Source organism: Orycteropus afer, unplaced genomic scaffold (assembly GCF_000298275.1).
Source record: "Orycteropus afer afer isolate SDZICR_OR568_19922 unplaced genomic scaffold, OryAfe1.0 scaffold00085, whole genome shotgun sequence".
Lineage (NCBI taxonomy): Eukaryota > Metazoa > Chordata > Mammalia > Tubulidentata > Orycteropodidae > Orycteropus > Orycteropus afer.
Window position 1 is genome coordinate 7,697,808 of NW_006921672.1, and position 19,265 is coordinate 7,717,072.

The window sequence follows — 19,265 nt, forward strand, 5'->3', positions numbered from 1 at the left end:
TCATGCCTATGGCTTCCAGCCAAACAATAGACAGACATATGAGTTGAACATTTACCTGAGGTAGATACACTCCTTGGAGAGAACAAGCATGGGAGAAGGAAGGGCTGCTTATGCACAGGGAGACAGCTCAGGGGGCAGGAGTGCACAGAGGGATGGACACTGGGAAGAGGTAACTATTGGGAGGAAGTGGGAGGGGAGATGTTGTATTGTGGTAAATTGTGGTCAATGTCATAAGACAAAGTGTATGTGAACTGCTGTATGGAAAGTGTATTTGCTCTCTAAATTTTCACCCAAATCACAATTAAAAAAAAAAAAAAAGAAGAGTTTCAGCACATAGTAAAAACATTCCATTAAAAAAAAGAAAGAAAGAAAAAAAAAAAGGAGCCCTTCTAGAGGTAGAAGTCTCTTTGACTGCTGGCTGAGAAAGATGTGCTGCTGAGACATGCGCTCCTGAGAGCCACGTGCTGCTGAGAGAGACACTGAGAGACACTCACTGCCAGGAGAGAGACAGAGAGAGAGACTATCGGCTGAGAGACGGCAGGCTGAGAGAAACCGAGCATGTTCCTGAACTTGAATTGTAGCCTGGTGCTTCCCTAATAAACCCCATCATCTGTGAATTCTGTGTGGCCACTGCAGTGAATTATTGAACCCAGCAGAAAGGTGGTGGGTGCTACGGGAGGAACACTTGGGGTCGAGATTGGTGAAAGGGCTGGAGGGAGGCAGCATGTCTGGACTCACAAGAATAAGCCTTGGGCTACTGATGGTGATTCTGTCTTCCTCTTGTGGGGTTAGAGGAGGTCAGAAGATGCGGCCTCCCTGCCCCTTTAGCAGTGACCTTGCTGGTATTTTAAACACCAGTAGCACAGCTTGCAGCAGCACAGTAACATGCAAGCCACAGTAGTATGACAAAGTGACAGATAAGTGGTGGATTCAGGGCATATATGAAAAGCCAACAGCCAACATTATACTTAATAGAGAAAGACTGAGAGCATTCTCCTTGAAATTGGGAACAAGACAAGGGTACCTGCTCTCACCACTTCTATTCAATATTGTATTAGAAGTCCTAGCCAGAGTAGTAAGACAATAAAAAGGAAAATATAGATATCTAGATTGGAAAAGAAGTAAAATTATTTACAAAATCCCAAACTGTCCACAAGAAAACTTCTAGAACTAATAGAGGAATTTAGGAAAGTTGCAAGGTGAAAGTCAACAAACTAAAATCATTTTGAGTTTCTACACACTAGCAATGAGAAATCTGAAATGGAAATAATTTCATTTATAGTAACATCTAAGAACAAAATACCTAGGAATAAACCTAATCAGGGATATGAAGGGCTTATACAATGAAAACTATAAAACACTGCTGAAAGAGATTAAAAACAACTTAAATAAATAGAAAGATGTTTCATGTTCATGGATTGGAAGACTTAATATTGTTAAGATGTCAATACTACCCAAAACAATCAATAGACTCAATACAATCCCAATCAGAATTCTAACTGCTTTCTTTACAGAAATAGAAAAACCAATCTTCAATTTTATATGGAATGTCAAGAGGCCTCACAAAGCTAAAACAATGTTAAAAGAGAAGAACTACGTTGGAGGACCCACACTGCCTAATTCTAAAACATACTATAATCAAAAAAGCCTAGGACCAGTATAACAATTAACACACAGACCAATGGAACAGAATCGAGGGTCCAGAAATAAACCCACCCATCTATATCCAACTGATTGTTGACAAGGGTGCTAAGTCCATTCTATGGGAAAAGAAGAGTCTCTTTTAATGAATAGTCCCATACAGAAAAATGAAACAAGATCCATGACTCACACTGTACACAAAAACAAATACAAAATGGATTAAGGGCCTAGCTGTGCACACTAAAACCATAAAATTCTTAGAACAAGCAAGGGCAACACTGCCAGGCCTAGCTTTCAACAATGGATTGTTTGATAGAATAACAACAGCACAAACAGCAAAAGACAAAATACATGGAATCTCATAAAAATTAAAAACTTGTTCATCAAAGGACTTTACAAAAAGAGTAAAAAGACAAGCTACCAACTAGGAGAATGTCTTCAGAAAACCAATATATTTTACAAGAATCTAATAACCAAAAAATATATATAACTTCACAACTTAACAAAAAGACAAATAACCCAATCAAAAAATGAGCAAAAGACCTGAATGATATTCCACCAAATTGCCACCAAACACATTCACTTATTCAAACGGCCACCAAACATGTGAAAAGATGCTCAGCATCATTAGCCACCAGAGAGATTCAAATCAAAACCACAAGGAAGCATCTCTTCACTCCCACTAGGACAGCCAAGATTAAATAAATAGATAGCAAATGCTGGTGAGAATGTGGGGAAACTGGAACTTTTATCAATTGCAGTGGGGAATGCAAAAACGGGACAGCTGTTGCAGCAAAAAGTATGGTGGTTCCCCAAAAAACTAAAAATAGAACAATACTCACTCAAAAAACTCACTGCTGTTGAGTCCATTCTGACTCATAGCAACCTCTCCTTGGGTTTCTGAGGTGGTATTGGGTTTGAACCGCCAGCCTTCTGGTTAACAGTCAAATGCCTTGGGCACTACGCCACCAGAGATCCTAAAACAGAACTATATGACTCAATAATTCCATATGATCCAACAATTCCACTTCTAGGTATATAACTAAAAGAAAGCCTTGAAAGCAGAGACTCAAAAAGAGACTTATATACCAACGTTCCTTGCAGCACTATCCACAATAGCCAAAAAGTGGAAACAATCTAACTGCCCAGCCAACAGATGAATGGATAAACAAAATGTGGTACATACATACAGTGGAATACTATTCAGCCAGTAGGAGAGATGAAGTTGCAATACATGCTACATATGGATGGAGCTTGAAGACAATATGCTGAGCAAAATAAACCAATCACAAAAGGATAAATATTTTATGACCTCACTTATATAAAAAAGAAAAGGCAAATGTATAAAGACCAAAGCTTATTAGTGGTTACTAGCAGCAGGAAGGAGAAAGGTAACGGTGGTTAAAAAGTGTTAATGGGGTTAAAAAGGGTGATGGAAAAAGTGCATTGATTAAGGGTAGGAATGCACAGCTGATTACTGTAATTACTATCAATAAGTTACATACCCATAAAAAGTTGAAATGGCAAAAGTTGTATGATAGACATATTTATAACAATAACATTAAAAAAAAATTAAAAAAAAGAGTAGCTGCTGATGTATAATCAAACACCTCATAGGATTTGGTTCCCTTGGTTAGGAGGTTCAGGGTCATGATTTAATGGACAGTCGAGTTAATTGGCCTAATAACATGTTTAGTGCTTCTATTCTACCTCCTAGTTCATTGTGAAGTGCTTGGAGTCTTAAAAGCTTACAAGCAGCCACCCAAGGCACGGCAATTGGTGTCTATTCACCTGGAGCAACAGAAGAAGTAGAGTCAGGAATAGGAGGAAGATATGGAATGTGTTACCACTGCCAACCAGTTGGAAAGGGATCAAAATTGGAGATCCTGGATAGAGTGGAGAAAAATGTGGAACAAAACTCAAAATCATAAAAAAAAAGACCAGGCTAACACCAGTCTGATAGACACTGGTGAAATCCCTGAGACTATGATCCCTAGTCACCCTTTGGGCCTAGAACTGAAGTCACTTCCATGGCTTAACTTGCAGCCAAATAACAGACAAGCCTAGGAGGAGAACAATTATATCTTAGAATTATCAACCATGGAAGATCTGAAGAGAAGCATTTACAAAGGGAGAAAGCACAGAAGGCAGGAATGTATAGGAAAGAAGGACACAGGGAAAAGGTAACCACAAGGAGGAAGTGGGAAGAGAGCTGAAACATTGTGGGGATTGCAATCAATGTCACAAAACAAAAAGCACAATTTAAAAAAAAAAAAAAAGGAAAAGAGGGCATGGACCAGTTAGACAATGGAAAAAAAAAAGGTATGGAATATGTGCCTAATTGTCTCCATGAACAACTGCTTCCTTTGCCATGAGACCAGAAGAACTGGATAGTACTTGGCTACCATAACTGAATATTTTAATCAAAGATTCCATAGAAGAATCCTGACAAAAAGGAAGAAAACACAGAACAGAATTTCAAATTCTCACAGACTCCAGACTTTCTGGAGCCATGGAAGGTGGATGAACCCCTGAAACTACTGCCCTCAGATAATCTTGAAACCTTGAACCAAAAATATTCCCTTAAGTGTTTTTAAACCCAAACAATAGTTGAGTTTAACTACTAAAAAAGATCTGCCTTGAGTAGTATGCTCTTCCAAGATCTCTCTATATGGGATCAAACTGGTAACAGCAACTAGAAAGATTAGATAGGAACCTTAGGGGGCAGTGAGTTTATGTTAATGAGGGAGGAACAACTCAGAAAAGGATGGTGAGAATGGCTGCACAACTCAAGAAGGGAATCAATGTCACTAAATTGTATATTAGAAATAGTTGAATTGGTTGGTGTATGTTTTGCTGTGCATATTCTTAATAACAACAACAAAATAAGTAAAATTTAGAATAAAAGAAAAAAATTAAAAAATTATGAATCTAAGTAAAGGAGTTGTTTATACTATTCTTGTACTCTTCTGTAAATTTTTAATTATTTCAAATTTCAAAACTTAAAAAATATATGTTTAGTAGGTACCAGGAATTGTTGTTGTTGTTGTTGTTGTTATTTGCCATCGAGTCGGCCCCGACTCATAGCGACCCCTCCTTGGGTTTCCAAGGCAGTATCACTACGGAAGTAGGAATGCCCAACCTTCCTTCCGAGGAGTGGCTGGTGGGTTTGAACCGCCAGCCTTCTGGTACCAGGAATTAGGCACGGTTAATTCATTTGTTTGGAAGCTCCGGTAGCATAGTGTCTAAGACACTTGCCTGCTAACCAGACGGCTGGCAGTTCAAACCCACCAGCCACTCCTAGGCAGGAAGGTTGGGCAATCCTACTTCTGTAGTGATACTGCCTCGGAAACCCAAGGAGGGGTCGCTATGAGTCGAGTTTGACTCGACAGCACATAACAACAATTCATTTGTTTAATCTTCCCAACAACTCTTTGAAGATTATTATCCTTATTTTGCAGATGAAGAAACTGAGGCATAGAGAAGTTAGGAGACTTGCCAAAGGAACACAGAGCTAATGGCGGCAGCATTGGGACACAGACCCAGGCAGTCTGGCTCCGAGTCACACCTTTATCCTCAGTGCTCTATGTCTGGGGAAAACAGAAGCCTCTGTTGCTTTTCTATTCTAGTTCACAGTGTTTTTACATCTATTATCTCATTTGGTCCTTTCAACCGCCCCAGAAAGTACTTAAATCTATCATCTCCTTTATACTCATTAGATATTTAGGACTCATAAAAGTTAAATAACTGGTCCACGTTGCCCAACTCAGAGTGCTATCATGGGATGATAACAGTTACCACTATGGGTTGCCATCATGAATCAGACGGTATATTGGGCTCTTTATATCAGCTATCTCCAATCCTCTCAACAACAACAAGGGAGGGACTGTAATCCCCATAACAACTTTTAATACTCTGATGAAAATTCCCATAAACACACAGTGTATGTGTATAATTATACACAACTATGCTGCCCTGTAACCTGATTTATTTATTCACAGTATGTCATGGGGGTCCATTTTAGTCTTCCATTGGATAATGGTATCATGCACTATGTAAAACAGGAAATCAAATAATCTTGCTGTTACTAATGACAACTTACATGCTTATAGTTCTTTGTGGCTAAAAATCTGTTGTATATCCTTGATCTCATATAACCTGAAGCTGGAAGGAGGTCTCTGAGGAGTCCAGCTCTCTGCTTTGTTTGATAATCCCCATTTGACAGATGAAGAAGCAGAGGCTCAGAGAAGCAAACTAATCCCCTCAAGAACTGAAGGTCAATAAAACAACAGCAACAAACAGAGCTAGGGTTTGGACCCCATGCTGCCTTCTGACCTCAAATCCTCCCCCTAAACTCCCTCCATGTTTCTCAAATCCCCACTAACACCTAGGAAGGAAAGTTAATGGAGCAGCAATATGACAGAGAAGTAAATCAGCCTTCCTACTGGTTCTTTCTCTACCAAGGTCCAAATGAGGACAATGCAGCAAAAAGGGCTGAAATCAAAAGACAGGATAGACCTCCCAACTGCCAAGCAGCTAAACCACACCAGGCCAAAAAGCACAGGATTCTCTCAGTTTTCTGAACTAGGAACCAGAGTAGAGACAGGAAATTGGCCTGAACAATCCTAATAATAATATTAACAATACCTAATACATGATGAGGTACTTTGTATCAGGCTCTTTGCTAAGTGCTATCCATTTACATTAGGTTGAATCTTCACAATATCCACATGACGGAGTTTTACAAAGAAGGAAATTCTGGCTCAGGAAGATTACAATTAGTAATCAGTGGAGCTGGGACTGAAACCAGGGCAGTCTGACACCAGAACACTCCTTTTAACCCATGCTGTCCCCAATAGGGTCAAGTGCCTGTACTCACCTTGGGAGAGGTGATCTTGATGTAAACAATGATGGGGGCCAGTGAGGTCTTGGAGAGCTGGGCCGGGTGGTTGATGGTGTCAGCATCCAGAGCCACCAACTGAAGGGTCCGAGCCAGCTCAAAGATTCGCTCAATCTCACTCTGCACCTCAGCTGGGGGCAGGGAGTCATGGGGAGGGGAATGTAAGGGGGTCCCCCAGGAGGCAGGCGGTAGGTGGAGTACTTCTAGAGAAGGCTCTTCCTCCCGCCTGCCACACCTCCCACCTCTGGGCCCAGAGGTTAGGGGTTGAGGGGATGAGGGGGCGGCCTCCTTACCCAGGCTGGAACGTGTGTTAGAGCGCTCAATGATGATGTGCTTGCTGGGGTTGTTGAGGACTGAGCGCTTAGCCAGGGAGATGTCTGCTGTCACACGAGTGATGGAGATCCTAGGGGACATGGCCAGGGGGCCAGGGGTCAGGGTGGGCTGGGATGTCCTGCCCACTCCCTGAGCTCCAAGCCTGCCTCTTATCCCTCAGTTCAAGAGTCTCAGGATTGTATTCAAGCCACCCTGTATCTCATACCCAGCAGACAGCCACGGTGGGAGAGGGAAGCCAGCTTCCAAGGAGGATCTTACCTGCCATCAAACCGATGCTTCAAAAAGTCAAATAAAGCTTTCTGCATCATATCTGTAACCTGAGGTGGGGGTTAGGTGGAGAGAGAAGGGTGGGTGCTGGTATTTACACCCTCGCATTTCACTTTCTTCTTAAATTCCTGGGCTGAATGGGCCTCGATGGGGAGTGGGGTTCCCTTTGGGTGTGAGGGGCCTCCAATAGGGTCTCTGATTCCAAAGATCCTTCTAGGTGGTATCTCTGGGAGTCTGGGCTCTTCTAGAGTATTACTTTGAGGACTAGGCTTCTCTGGGTGGGTCTCCCTGTGGGTGTGGGAGGTTTGGTAGCTTCAGAGAGGTTTCTTTGAAGGTCTGTAGCCCTCTGGGGAGGGTACCTTGGAGACCTGGGCCTTTCTGGGGATCTCTCTGGGGTCTCGAGAACTTTCAGTGGAGTCTCTCTGGAGGTCTGGGCCCCTCTGGGACCACTCCCTTCCAGGGGCTCCTACCTCATAGCCCTTGAGCGACGGTCCCACCAGGATGATGGGCCTCATGGAAGGCACCACGTCATAGGGGGGCACATGCTCTGTCTGAGGGGGGAAGCAGGAAGGGGAAACCCCACAGTGGAGATGGTATTAGCTCTTCTACCCCAGCCTCCAGGCTCCCCCATGCATCCTTTCCCCACCCCCTGGTTCCAGAGCCCAGATGTGGGGAATGGGGTGTGGGAGGGGAGGGATGGCCAGGGAGAACCAGGAAGAGTGGGGGAAATGGGAGGCAGATACAGGAATGGGTGTTAGAAGGGCCCCCTAGCTCATCCCAGGGGGCAAGGAAGGGGACACAGAAAGCTTGATACTCACCGACTTCTGCTTCTGTTTGGCTGGCTCCAGAGATTGCCAAGAGGGAAAAGGGGAGGGGGGTGGTACCCAGGCAGGGGAAGAGGGCAAGGAAGGAGCCAGGACAAGAGAGGGAGAGCGGGCAGACGAGGAGAGATAACAGGGCATGCGTGTTAGTGACAGACAGAGCCAGAAAGAGGGGATGGGACCCCATGCTAAGGGGGTGCCAGAGACAGCCCTGCATCAGGGCTGGGAGCAGGGCTGACAGTCAGTCCAGTGCACTTGGGAAGATGCAGACACGCCCTACCCCCTTTCTGAAACTTGGAAAAGAGCTGAGAGGGTGATGACCCCTAATCTGGTGCCCATTTCCTGTCCCCGGTACATGCCAACCTGCCCATTTTAAGGTTTCCCTGGACTATCTTGTTCTGCAGCCAGTAGACCCCCATGTGCCCAACCCCAGCCCATGAAGTCTAAAAAGGGCAAAGAAAGAGTAACTCCCCTTTACACAGGGTGGAGGGAGAGGGGCAAACATTGCAGCATCTCATTGGTAGTGAGGGGGAAGGTCAGCTTTCATTACCACCAGACCCTTCCTCCTCGAGGTGGGGCAGCCCTCAAGGGAGTGGGGAATACAATTGCAAGAACTATCCCTTCCTGGGGAGTGGGCAAAGGTGGCGCTGTGTATGCAGATGGATGTGCCCATTCTCTGTGTTATTCTCCCCTCTCCCTCTGCCTTAGAAAGAAGCCCTCATCCCCACAGAATCAAGCCACTATCACATCTGAATACATTCCAGTCCCCTCCCTCCTCCAAAGACCTGAGCCCTGACCCCCTCCCCTCTGTCAAGAACCCAGTGGGAATTACCTTCTTAAAGAAGGGGATGCGTTTGCCGTGGGGTGGCGGGGTGGTGACGCTGCTAACACTAGTCTTGGCCGAGCCACTCAGCTCACCAAGTTCTGCTTCCTCATCCTCTAACTCTAGGGGGTCTAGTTCAAATGCTAAGTTAGTCATTTCATTACCTGGACCGGAGAGAGATCAGGAGAGAGGGAAGAAGGAGGCAAGGTGGGGAGGAGTGAGATGGACGTGGAGACGCAAGTACAGAACGCAGGGATGGGGATGGGGAAAAAAGAAAGAAGAAGAGGTGAATGGAACAAGGCTGGGGGAAATGAATGGGGGGTGGGGAGTCAGGCAGAGAGATGGAGCTACCAAAGAAATGGGAGAGGAGAGAGATGAGGGGACGGGTGCTAACGTGCCCAGTTTGTAGGGTTCCCTATCCTTCAGGGAGGAGGTACGACTAGATATCTTTGGGGACTCGGGATTTGGGTGCCCTCTATTGAAGGGAAAGGAGGGGACAGGCAGTGGGGAGACCGCCCACCCAGGAGCTCCCCCCAGTCCCCTGGGGTGGGAGCAGCTCTTACCACTGGCAGGGGGTGTGGGGCGACGGGTGCCAGTCACCACGTCTCCTAGACTGGAGCTGGAGTTGTCACCTGATTTGCTGTGTGGGCAGAGAGGCAAATGGAGCTATGAGCGAAGAGGTGGGGGTAAGGGTGGGGGATCTTGTTCCCTCACATGGCACCCTCCCTGGAGATTCTCCAGCCCCACTAGTGATGCCACAGGCGACTCTTGTGCCCTCAGGGCATAGGGTCAGTCCTTGAGGCGCAATCCTGGCTTGACAGCCCCTCTTTGAGATTGGGAGTGCCACCCCCGGCAGACACCTGGAGCTGAGGCGGTTCTGGCGTAGCTTCTGCTCCTGCAGCAGGCGCAGACTGTCCAGTTTGACGGGGCTGGGGATGAAGCCAACCTCACACCCCTCCTTCACCAGCCGGCCAATCCACCAGTCATTGTTGTATTTCTGAGAACCATAATGGTGGGTGTGTGAGGGAGACCAGGATGGAAACTGGAGGTGCAAATCAGCAGCCACCCTCCAGGGGAAACCTCCTCTAGACTTGTGACCTGCCCATGGGGTGGTACTCTCAGAGACTCCTCCCCACCAGGCTCTAGGATCTGACACCCCAATTCGCAGGATGACGCCAGGACCAGCATCCTCTCTGGCCATGGACTATCCCTCCCACTACACATCTCTGCTCTGAGAGTCTTTCCTCCTCAGTCCTCACTCCCCATGTGCATGCCTAGGGAAGGCACAAACACTGACACCCACGTGTGCCTGGCACACTTGTCACCCCTATTAAAAGCCTCATCACAAATCCTCCCAATAACCTTGTGATTTAGGCCCATCCATTTACCCGTTCTGAGTCCCACTCATAGCAACCTTATAGAACAGAGTAGAACTATCCCATGGGTCTCCAAGGCTGTACTCTTTCTCCTGTGGAGTAGCTGACAGGTTCAAAACACCAACCTTTAGGTAGCAGCTGAGTGCTTAACCACTGTGTGACCAGGGCTCCTTTGTGACCTAGACATTACTACCTATTTTACTAATAGTAAAATAGGCTCAGAGATAGAGGCTCAGAGAGGTGGAGAGATTTGCCCGAGGTCACACAGCAGATTCAACCCAGCTCTGCCTCAGAAGCTTTTTTTTAACTACATCTCTCTGGCTGCCCCTCTTGACACCCACACCCCTGCCCTCCCTCCAGATGCTAAGTGCTCTCCCAACCTCCTTGATGTGCAAGAAGTCCTTGGGTTCAAAGGTGATGGCCATTCCCTGCACAGGCACCTCATCCCCTGGAGACGGGTTGTAGCCAACGTTAGTGCGCACAGCAAATGCCACCGGCTTGGTCTAGGGGAGATGCATGGGAAGTAGGACAGGCAAAGGGTTAAAAGTCCTGACTGGTGTGATGATTATGCGGATGTTTGCTTTATAAATTATCAATTAAAATGTACCCAAGTGGTTTGTGTAGTTTTCTGTGTAAATTTCACAATAATAATAATATAAAAAAAGCAGAGAGGGGGATCTATGTAGGAGATCCTGGATAGAGAGGGAGAATGATGTGGAACAAAAAATTTGGAAAAAGAAAAAGAAAAAGGGGCACCAGGTTTGCTGGTCTGATAGAGCCTGGTGGAACCACTGAGACTACAGCCCCTAGCTGCCCTTCAGGTCTGGAATTGAACCCACACCTGTGGCTTCCAGCCAAACAAAAGACAGGCATCTACCTGAGGTACATACACTCCTTGGAGAGAACAATCATGGGAGAAAGAAGGGGTGCTTATACACAGGGAGACAGCTCAGGGGGCAGGAGTACATGGAGGGATAGACACAGGGAAGAGATAACTATCAGAAGGAAGTGGGAGGGGAGCTGTTGCATTGTGGTAAATTGTAGTCAATGTCATGAGACAAAGTGTATGTGAACTGCTGTATGGAAAGTGATTTGCTCTGTAAATTTTCACCCAAATCACAATTAAAAAAAAAAAAAAAGCAGAAGGGGACCCAGACTGACACCAAATAGGAATAATATTAACAACAACTCCCACTAGCATGCCAGGTACTGTAATGTGTTTTACATGCATTATCTCATTTATTCACCACAAAAACCCTATAAAGTTAAGTATCACCATCATCTCCATTTTAATGAGTGAGGAAACTAAAGTTCAGGAAGGTTAAGTGACTTGCCTAAGATCAAACAGCTAAGAGACAGGGCTGGGATTCTAGCCCACGAAGTTTGACTCCAGGCAGAAATGGAAATGAGCATTTGTGAAGCTCCTACTATGTGTTGGAAACAGCATTAGGCATATATTATACTGTATAAAGAGGCCACTCCTCAGAAGGAAGGTTGGGCAATTTACTTCCGTAGTGATACCGCCTCAGAAACCCAAGGATAGGTCACTATGAGTTGGGGCGACTTGACTGCACATAACAAAAACAACAACATAAAGAGGTAGGTGAAGAACAAAGCCTTATCAAGTCCTGGGAACACATAGGTAGGAAGTGGCTAGACCAAGACTTGATCTGAGACTGTCTGGGCTCCCTTTAAGCCCTGTAGGTAGAATAAACTATGCCAGCACAGCCCTACCCCCCACCCCAGTTCTTTCCACCTTGGCTTTCTCAAGCTGCGCTAACGCCTGGCGCTCTGCCTCCTTCCTTAAGGCTTCTCGGTCCTCCTCCAGAGATACATCAGAGTCTGACGGACGGCTGGTATAGGATTCTGCCGAGCCCTAAAGACAGAGAGAAACAGTTCAGGGCCAATGCTGCCTCCCCTTGCTCCAGGATGTCAGAAGGATGGAGGTGCCACCCACTGTGGATGCCTCAAAGCCCCAGCCAGCCTAGCACCTTACCACAAAGGCTAGGAGAAAGCGGTATTAGATGGAAGGGGCCAGGGGCTGAGGTTTGTAGGCCCTTGGGAAGAGTGTGGCCCTGGGAAGGGTAATAACAGCAAGCAGGGGGTTAAGGCAGGTCCAAGGACAGCTGCTTAGGGCCCAGGGAGGGGTGGGAACCTGATAGGGGAACAGTGCAGGGGAGGAGTGCCAGGGGGCCAGTTTCCACTCCCTGCTCCTCCTTCCCTTCCCTAACCCCAGCATTGGCTAAATAGACTCAGCAGAGGCCCAGTGGCGCTCCTTCCAGGGACTCAGCCACAAGCTTAGGCCTGAGCTCTCTGTACTGCTGGAGATAGAATCCCACCTCCTCTGCTCCCCTAATTGTTACTGCTAGAATCAGGCCGCCCCACTCAGAGTCTCAACCGTCAGCTCTCATAAAATACAAAAGAGAACCCAAGATTCCTAGGGTGGTGCTGGCAGAAGAGACAAGTTAAGAGCAACAGATAGGGAAGGCCCCTCCCCAGGACGGAAGCTGCCGGGTGCCAGGGTGAAGGAAGGCTCAGAGGTCTAGGTGTGCCAGGAAGCTGCCTTTGACCACACTAATCAACCCAGAGCCTGAGGAATTGCTTTAGGGATGCATCCATACGTGAACAATATGTGTAGCCTTATGGACCTTTAGAGTGAATGAACATGCCTATTCATGTGTGCACTTGGATATGCAACTGCAAATGTGTTTAGAAGGGTGTATTCTATGGGATGTGTTGTATGTGTATGACAGAGTGCAGACAGGTACACATGAGAGGGGGAGACCTACATGTCCCTGTGGGGGTGGAACATGTGAGGCCAGGAGCCAGGCAGTAAGGATTGTGTCTGTCTGGGTGGAGGTGGGATGGCTACAAGAGGTGGAAGGTAATATGGGGAAAGAGGTAGGGCTCTTTCCTGAAGGCACAAAAGGGTCTCATGGTCAGGAATGTCCACTAGTGTGGTACGTAGGGGACCTCGGAAAGATAGAAGACAAAGGCCCACCTTCCCTCAGATGCCTCTGGGCATTGGCTTGTGCCTATCCCTTGCTCAGCCAGATCATGAAAATGGAAAATTCATGGGGTTAAGAGCAGGGGTGGGGAACTTGCTAATAGAAGCTGAAAAAGAGATAGGAAAGAAGGTGAGTGAAAACCACTGATCTATCCCTCTTTGCCCCTCCTGATTGGAGCACTCAGAGTCAGGGAGTCAGATGCACAGAGGGTCAGAGAAACTGCCCCAGAGATAGAGCAGCAGAGACTTAAAGAGACCCAGAGAGGCATTTACTAACCCCAAACACATACACACATAAGGACGCATCAGAACAGGCGGGAGACAAGGAAATGGTGAAAAGGCAAGGAGACAGGCAGGGGTGAAGGTCCCCCTCCCACTTTCCTGAGGGGCTGCTCCCACCTTCCACCCCCACCCCCAACTCACCACCACGAGGGTCCGGCTGGGCTCCTCCATCCCGGCACCCTCAGTGCCTGGCCCTGCTGGCCTAAGGGGTGGCCCAAACTGCCCGTCCCCCCAGGGGGGCTCAGGTTACAAGCAGAGTTGCTACATGTGCAAACTGCTAGGGTATATTTAGCGCAGAGATGTGGCAAGGACTGGGCCCCCACACACACACTCACTGCCACCTACTGGGGGTCAGACCTGGGGAGGTGAGATTAGGAAGAATTAGAGGCTAGGGTAGGGCAGTAGGGCAGTTCTAACTCCCAGGATTGAGAAACTCTAAAGGAACCAAGGTCTTCTTCCAAGAGGGGCAACACGAAGTACAGTGCCATCCTGCCTAGCCTCACCCTGGCCCAGCTCTGCAACAGGAGAGAAGAGAGAGAGAAAGAAGAGAGGACTTCCGGTCTATTTGTGTACTTAGGAAATGCTGGGAGAAAGGCCCCTTCTACCCTCTAAAGTCAGGCCCAGGCTCACATTGACAAGCATGGAGACAGAAAAGTCAAAAAGAAGGCCCTCATTCCAATGTGTAGTGTGTCTGCCTGGCACCACCCTCTCTCTCCTGGCCCATAGGTGGCTGGCCTCACGGGGTTCCTCCTCTTCTGCTGTCCTCTGCCCTCACATGCCCTGCCTGTTTCCTCTTCACCTCATTCCTTTCCCCTGTCTGATCCTAAGCCCTTCTCTCCTTTTTTAGGTACCAGGTTTTGTTGAGATGTTCAGTAGTCATAGCAACCACATGTCTCTCTCACTGCCTCTCCCTGAGCTTAAGATGCCCTGGGGTTGAGAGTTAGAATAGAGATGAGGGTAGCAGCTTCCTAGCTGAGAACAGAAGACCCTACAAAGCTATTTTCTGTTACCCCCTTTAGTCAGGGGTGCTGGACTGTAGCCCTCTCTAAACTCCACTCCCTCGTGCCACCACCATTTAAAGTATCTGGGTGCAAGGAGAGTGTTTTCCTGACCCATACCTAACCAGGGCTCTAGGGGCCCAAATGTCCTAGCTCTTCATTTCTTAGAACTTGCCTCTACCCCACGCTGTCACAGATTCTGGGGGAGGACACAGAAGCAGACAGCCGGCAGGGGGAGTGGGTGACAGCCCGAAGCAAGCTAGAAGGAGGCAGGCCAGGCTGTCCCTGAATGAGATGACGCAGGCAGGCATCAGGGGCTGGCGCCTGGTGCTGGGGGAAGGAGAGGGTGGGGGTGGGGACCGAAGGAGTGGGTGCAGCTGACAGTACATCCAGGAGAGGTCATAGGATGTCAGGGTGATGGGGTGGCTCCAGGCAGGTGACAAATGACATGGGGGAGAATTCCCAGAGAAAGCCTCAGACCCAGCTCACGGATGGATGCTGGTCTCCACCAATCAGCCAGCTCCCTCTTCTCAGCCCAGTCTCCCCCCTTACCTGGCGGACAAAGCTGTTGGATGTTGTATCTGAGGACGTACTCCCATCCGACCTTTTGAACCTCCCTTTCCTCTTGCTGTATTTACCCTGGAGAAGCGGGGAAGGGACAAGAATGGAATCAGGAAGGACTTTTCCCAACCCTCAGTTCACCAGGCCCATGATCTGAACAGCTCCCCACCACCCCTATCTTTTTCCTTAGGTGGTATAGTCCAAGAGGAGGCGGGAGGGTCTCCCATTTTCACAGAGAGGGCCCAGACCACAACCATGGGGTGGAGGACAGTGCAAGAAAGGCTTAGGGCATCATACATCGAAACCCCCAAAACAAGCCAGGAGGCTAAGAAAGAGCAGGCGCTGAGAAGCTGGAGGCTCGTTAGGCAGCGAAGCTAATTAAGATGCAGGGCAGGCTGCAGAGGCCTCGGGGAAGGGAAAGGCTGCCTGCAGCACTGGGGGGGTTAGCAGGAAAAAAAAGCCAGGGAAAGTCCCCTCCACCTCAACAGGCTGGCTGCGTGTGCCACTGGTCCCCAGAGAGGAGGAAGAGCCAACCCAGGGCCCAGCTTGGTTTCACCTCTGTACCCAACTGTTCCCTTCGTTTTTTTCCGCAGAGTGGGGAGGGGAGTGGCAGCTCTGAGCACTTGGAGATTTCTGGGGAGGGGACTAGAAGGGTATTTGGGGAGTAAATCAACATCTGACCCAGGCCCATCACCATGGGTGCAGACTCCCCTGACGGGCCCTGGCAGGACCTAATCTCACCTCCTCACAATCGCAGTAGCTACACTTCTCCCCAAGGGTCCAAGAGTAATCAAGCTTCCACCCTCCAACCTAGCCGCCACTACCCACACCCTGTACCCATGGCATCCATCAAGCTACATCAATTTAAATACCCTTGGCCCCACCCCAATTAGGATAGGTCTAGCCCCACAGATCTCCCAAGGCGAACCTGGCCCAATCACATTGACCAGGGCTCCTAGCTTTGGTGGAGTGGACACTATACCTGATACCCCTCAGACAGCCACAAATTGAGGTTAAGGGCTTCAGGTATTTCAAGCCTACTGGAAAAAGGGCTTCTTCTCTGCCCTCCCCACATATACACACTTGACCCCAGGCCAGTCTAGAGTGGGGGAAGCAAGGTGTGACTGTGAGTTCATTCCCTCCAAGCCCCTCCCCCTGGCTTCCATCCTAGAGTTGTTTTTGGCCAAATAACCTGGATGAAAGACAAGCAGACTAGGGGCTCTGGCTCCTAGGAATTGGGGACAGAAAGGAGGAGGATAGGTGGGAGAAGAGGAAACCTGGGGACCATGTGAGAATCCTCCCCTCTTAACCTTCTTTCAAACCAGACATATACCCAAACTCTAGGTTTGAGAATCCCTACAAACCTAAGAGGATCCCCCAGTGAGCCTCAGAGTCTTATTCACAATGCCACCACCCCAGGCTGGGAAAAGGGAGTGGCACCCAGAGGGACAGAGGACAGCTGAAAGGAAGGCCCCAGTCAGCTGCCTCCCAGGCTCCAAGGGGCCTGGAGTGGAGGAGGGAGGTATTTTTAGGTCTGACCTGACCCTTTTACATACCCATCAACCACATTATCATGGTGGTTACAGTTGTTCCAGGCTGGCCACAGCAAGAGAAGGGTTAACTCTATCCTAGTCTTGGGGTATTGCTGGATTGGAGATGAACAAGTCTCAGAAAAATCTCCTGGCACAACCACCCAGGCCCTGCTGATCACCCCATGGTCACCCACCACATCCAGGAATGCCCCTTCTTGGGGGTAACCCAGGGCATGGGAAAAGTGCTTGAGTGGGGGTAGGGTGGCAGACTCCTCCCCCAGGTAACAGTTTCTTCCCCTCCAGGATAGTGAGTTGGCATGCATCCAACTTTGGAAACTTTAGAAAGCCAACGTGGATGTGGGGGGAGCTGGTCTAAGCTAGGGGTCCAAGCTAGGGGTGGGAAATAAGAGCCTGGGGGGGGGAGGGCTGGTCCAGGGCTGGTCCCTTCCCCCACCCTTGAGGGCCAGTGTCCGTAGTTCCGAGAAGCCCTGTTGGTACCACCCTCTGACCATTGCCTCGGCCATCTCCCGGTGCCACCCCCGCCTCACCCACCCAAGGCCCACCAGCGTGCTCTGCGTCGCCCCCCCTGCCTGAGCTCGCTTTCAAGCCTCCCTCAGCCACCCCTTCTCAAGGCCCGATTCCACCGTCAACAGCCCAACTCTTATCTCATTGCAACTGGTACCCCAGCAGCAAGGACCGTGACGCGGGGTAGCCCAGGGTGACAGGCGGCCCCACCGCCCACTCCCCGCTCCGCAGCACCGCAGCCCAACTCCGGGCCAACAGCCCATCAACCATTAACCAGCGGGGGAGGGGGGCGCTAGCTCCCCTCCACCAAAGCTATATGACCCTTTTCAGCCCTGCGTCCCTCGAGCTGACCGCATCAAGGTCCGCGAGAGTAGCACCCTTCCCTCCGGCCCGAGCCACCGCGTCTCACCTGTGGACTGGGGTCGAAGACCTCCATGGGGATCTCCTGGGAGGGTGGGTAGGGGCTCCGGGACATGCTGGTCTTCTGGACCATGGAGAGGAGCTTCCCCTCCGGCCGCCGGCCCGGCTCAGCCGGGCGCCTTCAGCGCATGGGAGAGGCCGTCGGAGCCGAGAGCAGCGCAGCGCAGCCAGCACCCGGTCCAGCCACCCAACCCTGCCTTCGCCAGCCCCCTTCCTGCCTTTCCTCCCTCCTCCCTCTCTCTCCACAGCCGCCGCCTCCTCCGCCCCTGAAAGCTCAGCATCTCCCCCCGCCCTCTCAGCTCCCACCCGCCCCTCCCTCGCTCCCTCCCTTCGCCCGCCCGGCCCCGCCCCTCGCAGCCCCTCCGCGAGCTCCGCACAGACAATAGGAGGGCGGCCCGGGGCAAGCACTCTCCTCCCGGGCCGGGCGGGGGCCGAGAGCTAGCCCGGGAGGAGGCTGCCCGCTCTAGGTGGCTGGGGAAAACCGCTTGGGGGAAAGGGTACGGTGTTACCAGTGCATGCCAAGAGCTGATGGTGGGAGGAAATGGTCGGATTGGCATTGCTGGCACCGTCGTCCCTCCCTACATCTGATCCCAAACGCTATTCCAGTGGGTCTCCCTATCCCACTCCTGCTTGGGCCACCGGAACTTCCCGGTCCCCGTGATCCTGGGACCTGCCTTTAACTCCTTTCTCCCCAGCGTGGGGCTGAAGCCGCCCTGAACCAAACAGAAAGGTCCCCTACCAAGCTGTCTTTGGGGCTGCCACCCAACTAAGGCTGGAGTGGGGAGGGTGGCCCCTGAGAGGGGAGCTCTCAACAGAGACAGCAGCAAGAGGCTGTCTCTCAGGGACACCGATGTCTTTCTGCCCTAGTCAGTTGCTAGGATGCCCCAGGCCCTTCTAAAATTCCAGGAGAAAGGTGGGTGAGATGCCCATTTCTTGAAGAGGGAGAAAAATGGAGAAATAAATGGGAAGCTGAGAGAGGAGAGAATGGGTGATATCAGATATCATGACCTCTGACCTAGGATTGCTCCACCTTCATTTCTAATCTGGGAACCAATGTCCAAGGCCTGAATTTTGCCCACCATGATTGGTTCAGAGAAGGGGAATAGGGGGATTCTTTCAAGAGATCTCGGTGCCATTTGGTTCAGGTTTTTGGGGTGTGTGGTCTGAGCCTCAGTTTCCTCAGCCATAAAATGGGGTTGCTGGTACTAGTGCCTTTGTCACCTTGGGTTATTGGGAGGATGAGGGAAAATGAAATTAAATGATACATTTCTGGGGTCTAGAGATGCTATAAAGTGTTATGCAAGGGTCAGTCGTGACATAAGGACCTCCCTACTCTATCCCCTCCCCTGCTGTACCCAGGCTGAAAGATGACAAGCAGAAAGAGTGACACTTGCCCAATCCCAGTGACTCCAAATTAAGGCCAGCCCTTTGTATTCAGTTAAAGGGGAGATTGTGGGATACATTGACTCCTCCTCCTTACCTTGGATACTGATAACCAGTGAACAACCAGACTAGGAGTGAGATTGAATGCACAAAATGAACCAAAAATCCAAGGATGCACACACATTAGCATTATTCCAGGGCTTTTTCATACATAGCTCCAACCCTGAGCAGGGTTCCTGCCTGCCTTTTGGGGACATGGACAAGGAAGTCATGGGCTTTGTAGTCAGAAAGACCTGAGTTCTCAATCTGTGTCACTCAGCTGTAAAAGGAGAATGACACTAATTGTATTTTGCGAAAATGGTGGTAAATGTTGCTCCCCTTTCTCTTTTTGACCTT

General features: G+C 49.4%; 1 protein-coding gene across 1 annotated transcript in view; it reads right to left on the reverse strand.

Moving 5' to 3' along the window:
• CACNB1 (calcium voltage-gated channel auxiliary subunit beta 1) overlaps window positions 1-17,559 on the reverse strand; it is a 29,517-nt gene extending 11,958 nt beyond the window's left edge. Inside the window, exons 1-11 of the mRNA XM_007942019.1 lie at window positions 17,476-17,559; window positions 15,001-15,087; window positions 11,918-12,037; window positions 10,542-10,664; window positions 9,646-9,782; window positions 9,349-9,425; window positions 8,795-8,949; window positions 7,612-7,692; window positions 7,133-7,191; window positions 6,835-6,944; window positions 6,521-6,672 (exon numbers count right to left, since the gene is read on the reverse strand). Of these exons, the coding sequence (XP_007940210.1) occupies window positions 6,521-6,672; window positions 6,835-6,944; window positions 7,133-7,191; window positions 7,612-7,692; window positions 8,795-8,949; window positions 9,349-9,425; window positions 9,646-9,782; window positions 10,542-10,664; window positions 11,918-12,037; window positions 15,001-15,087; window positions 17,476-17,559 (1,185 nt within the window). The remainder of the gene's footprint in view (window positions 1-6,520; window positions 6,673-6,834; window positions 6,945-7,132; window positions 7,192-7,611; window positions 7,693-8,794; window positions 8,950-9,348; window positions 9,426-9,645; window positions 9,783-10,541; window positions 10,665-11,917; window positions 12,038-15,000; window positions 15,088-17,475) is intronic.
• Window positions 17,560-19,265: the final 1,706 nt, after the last annotated feature.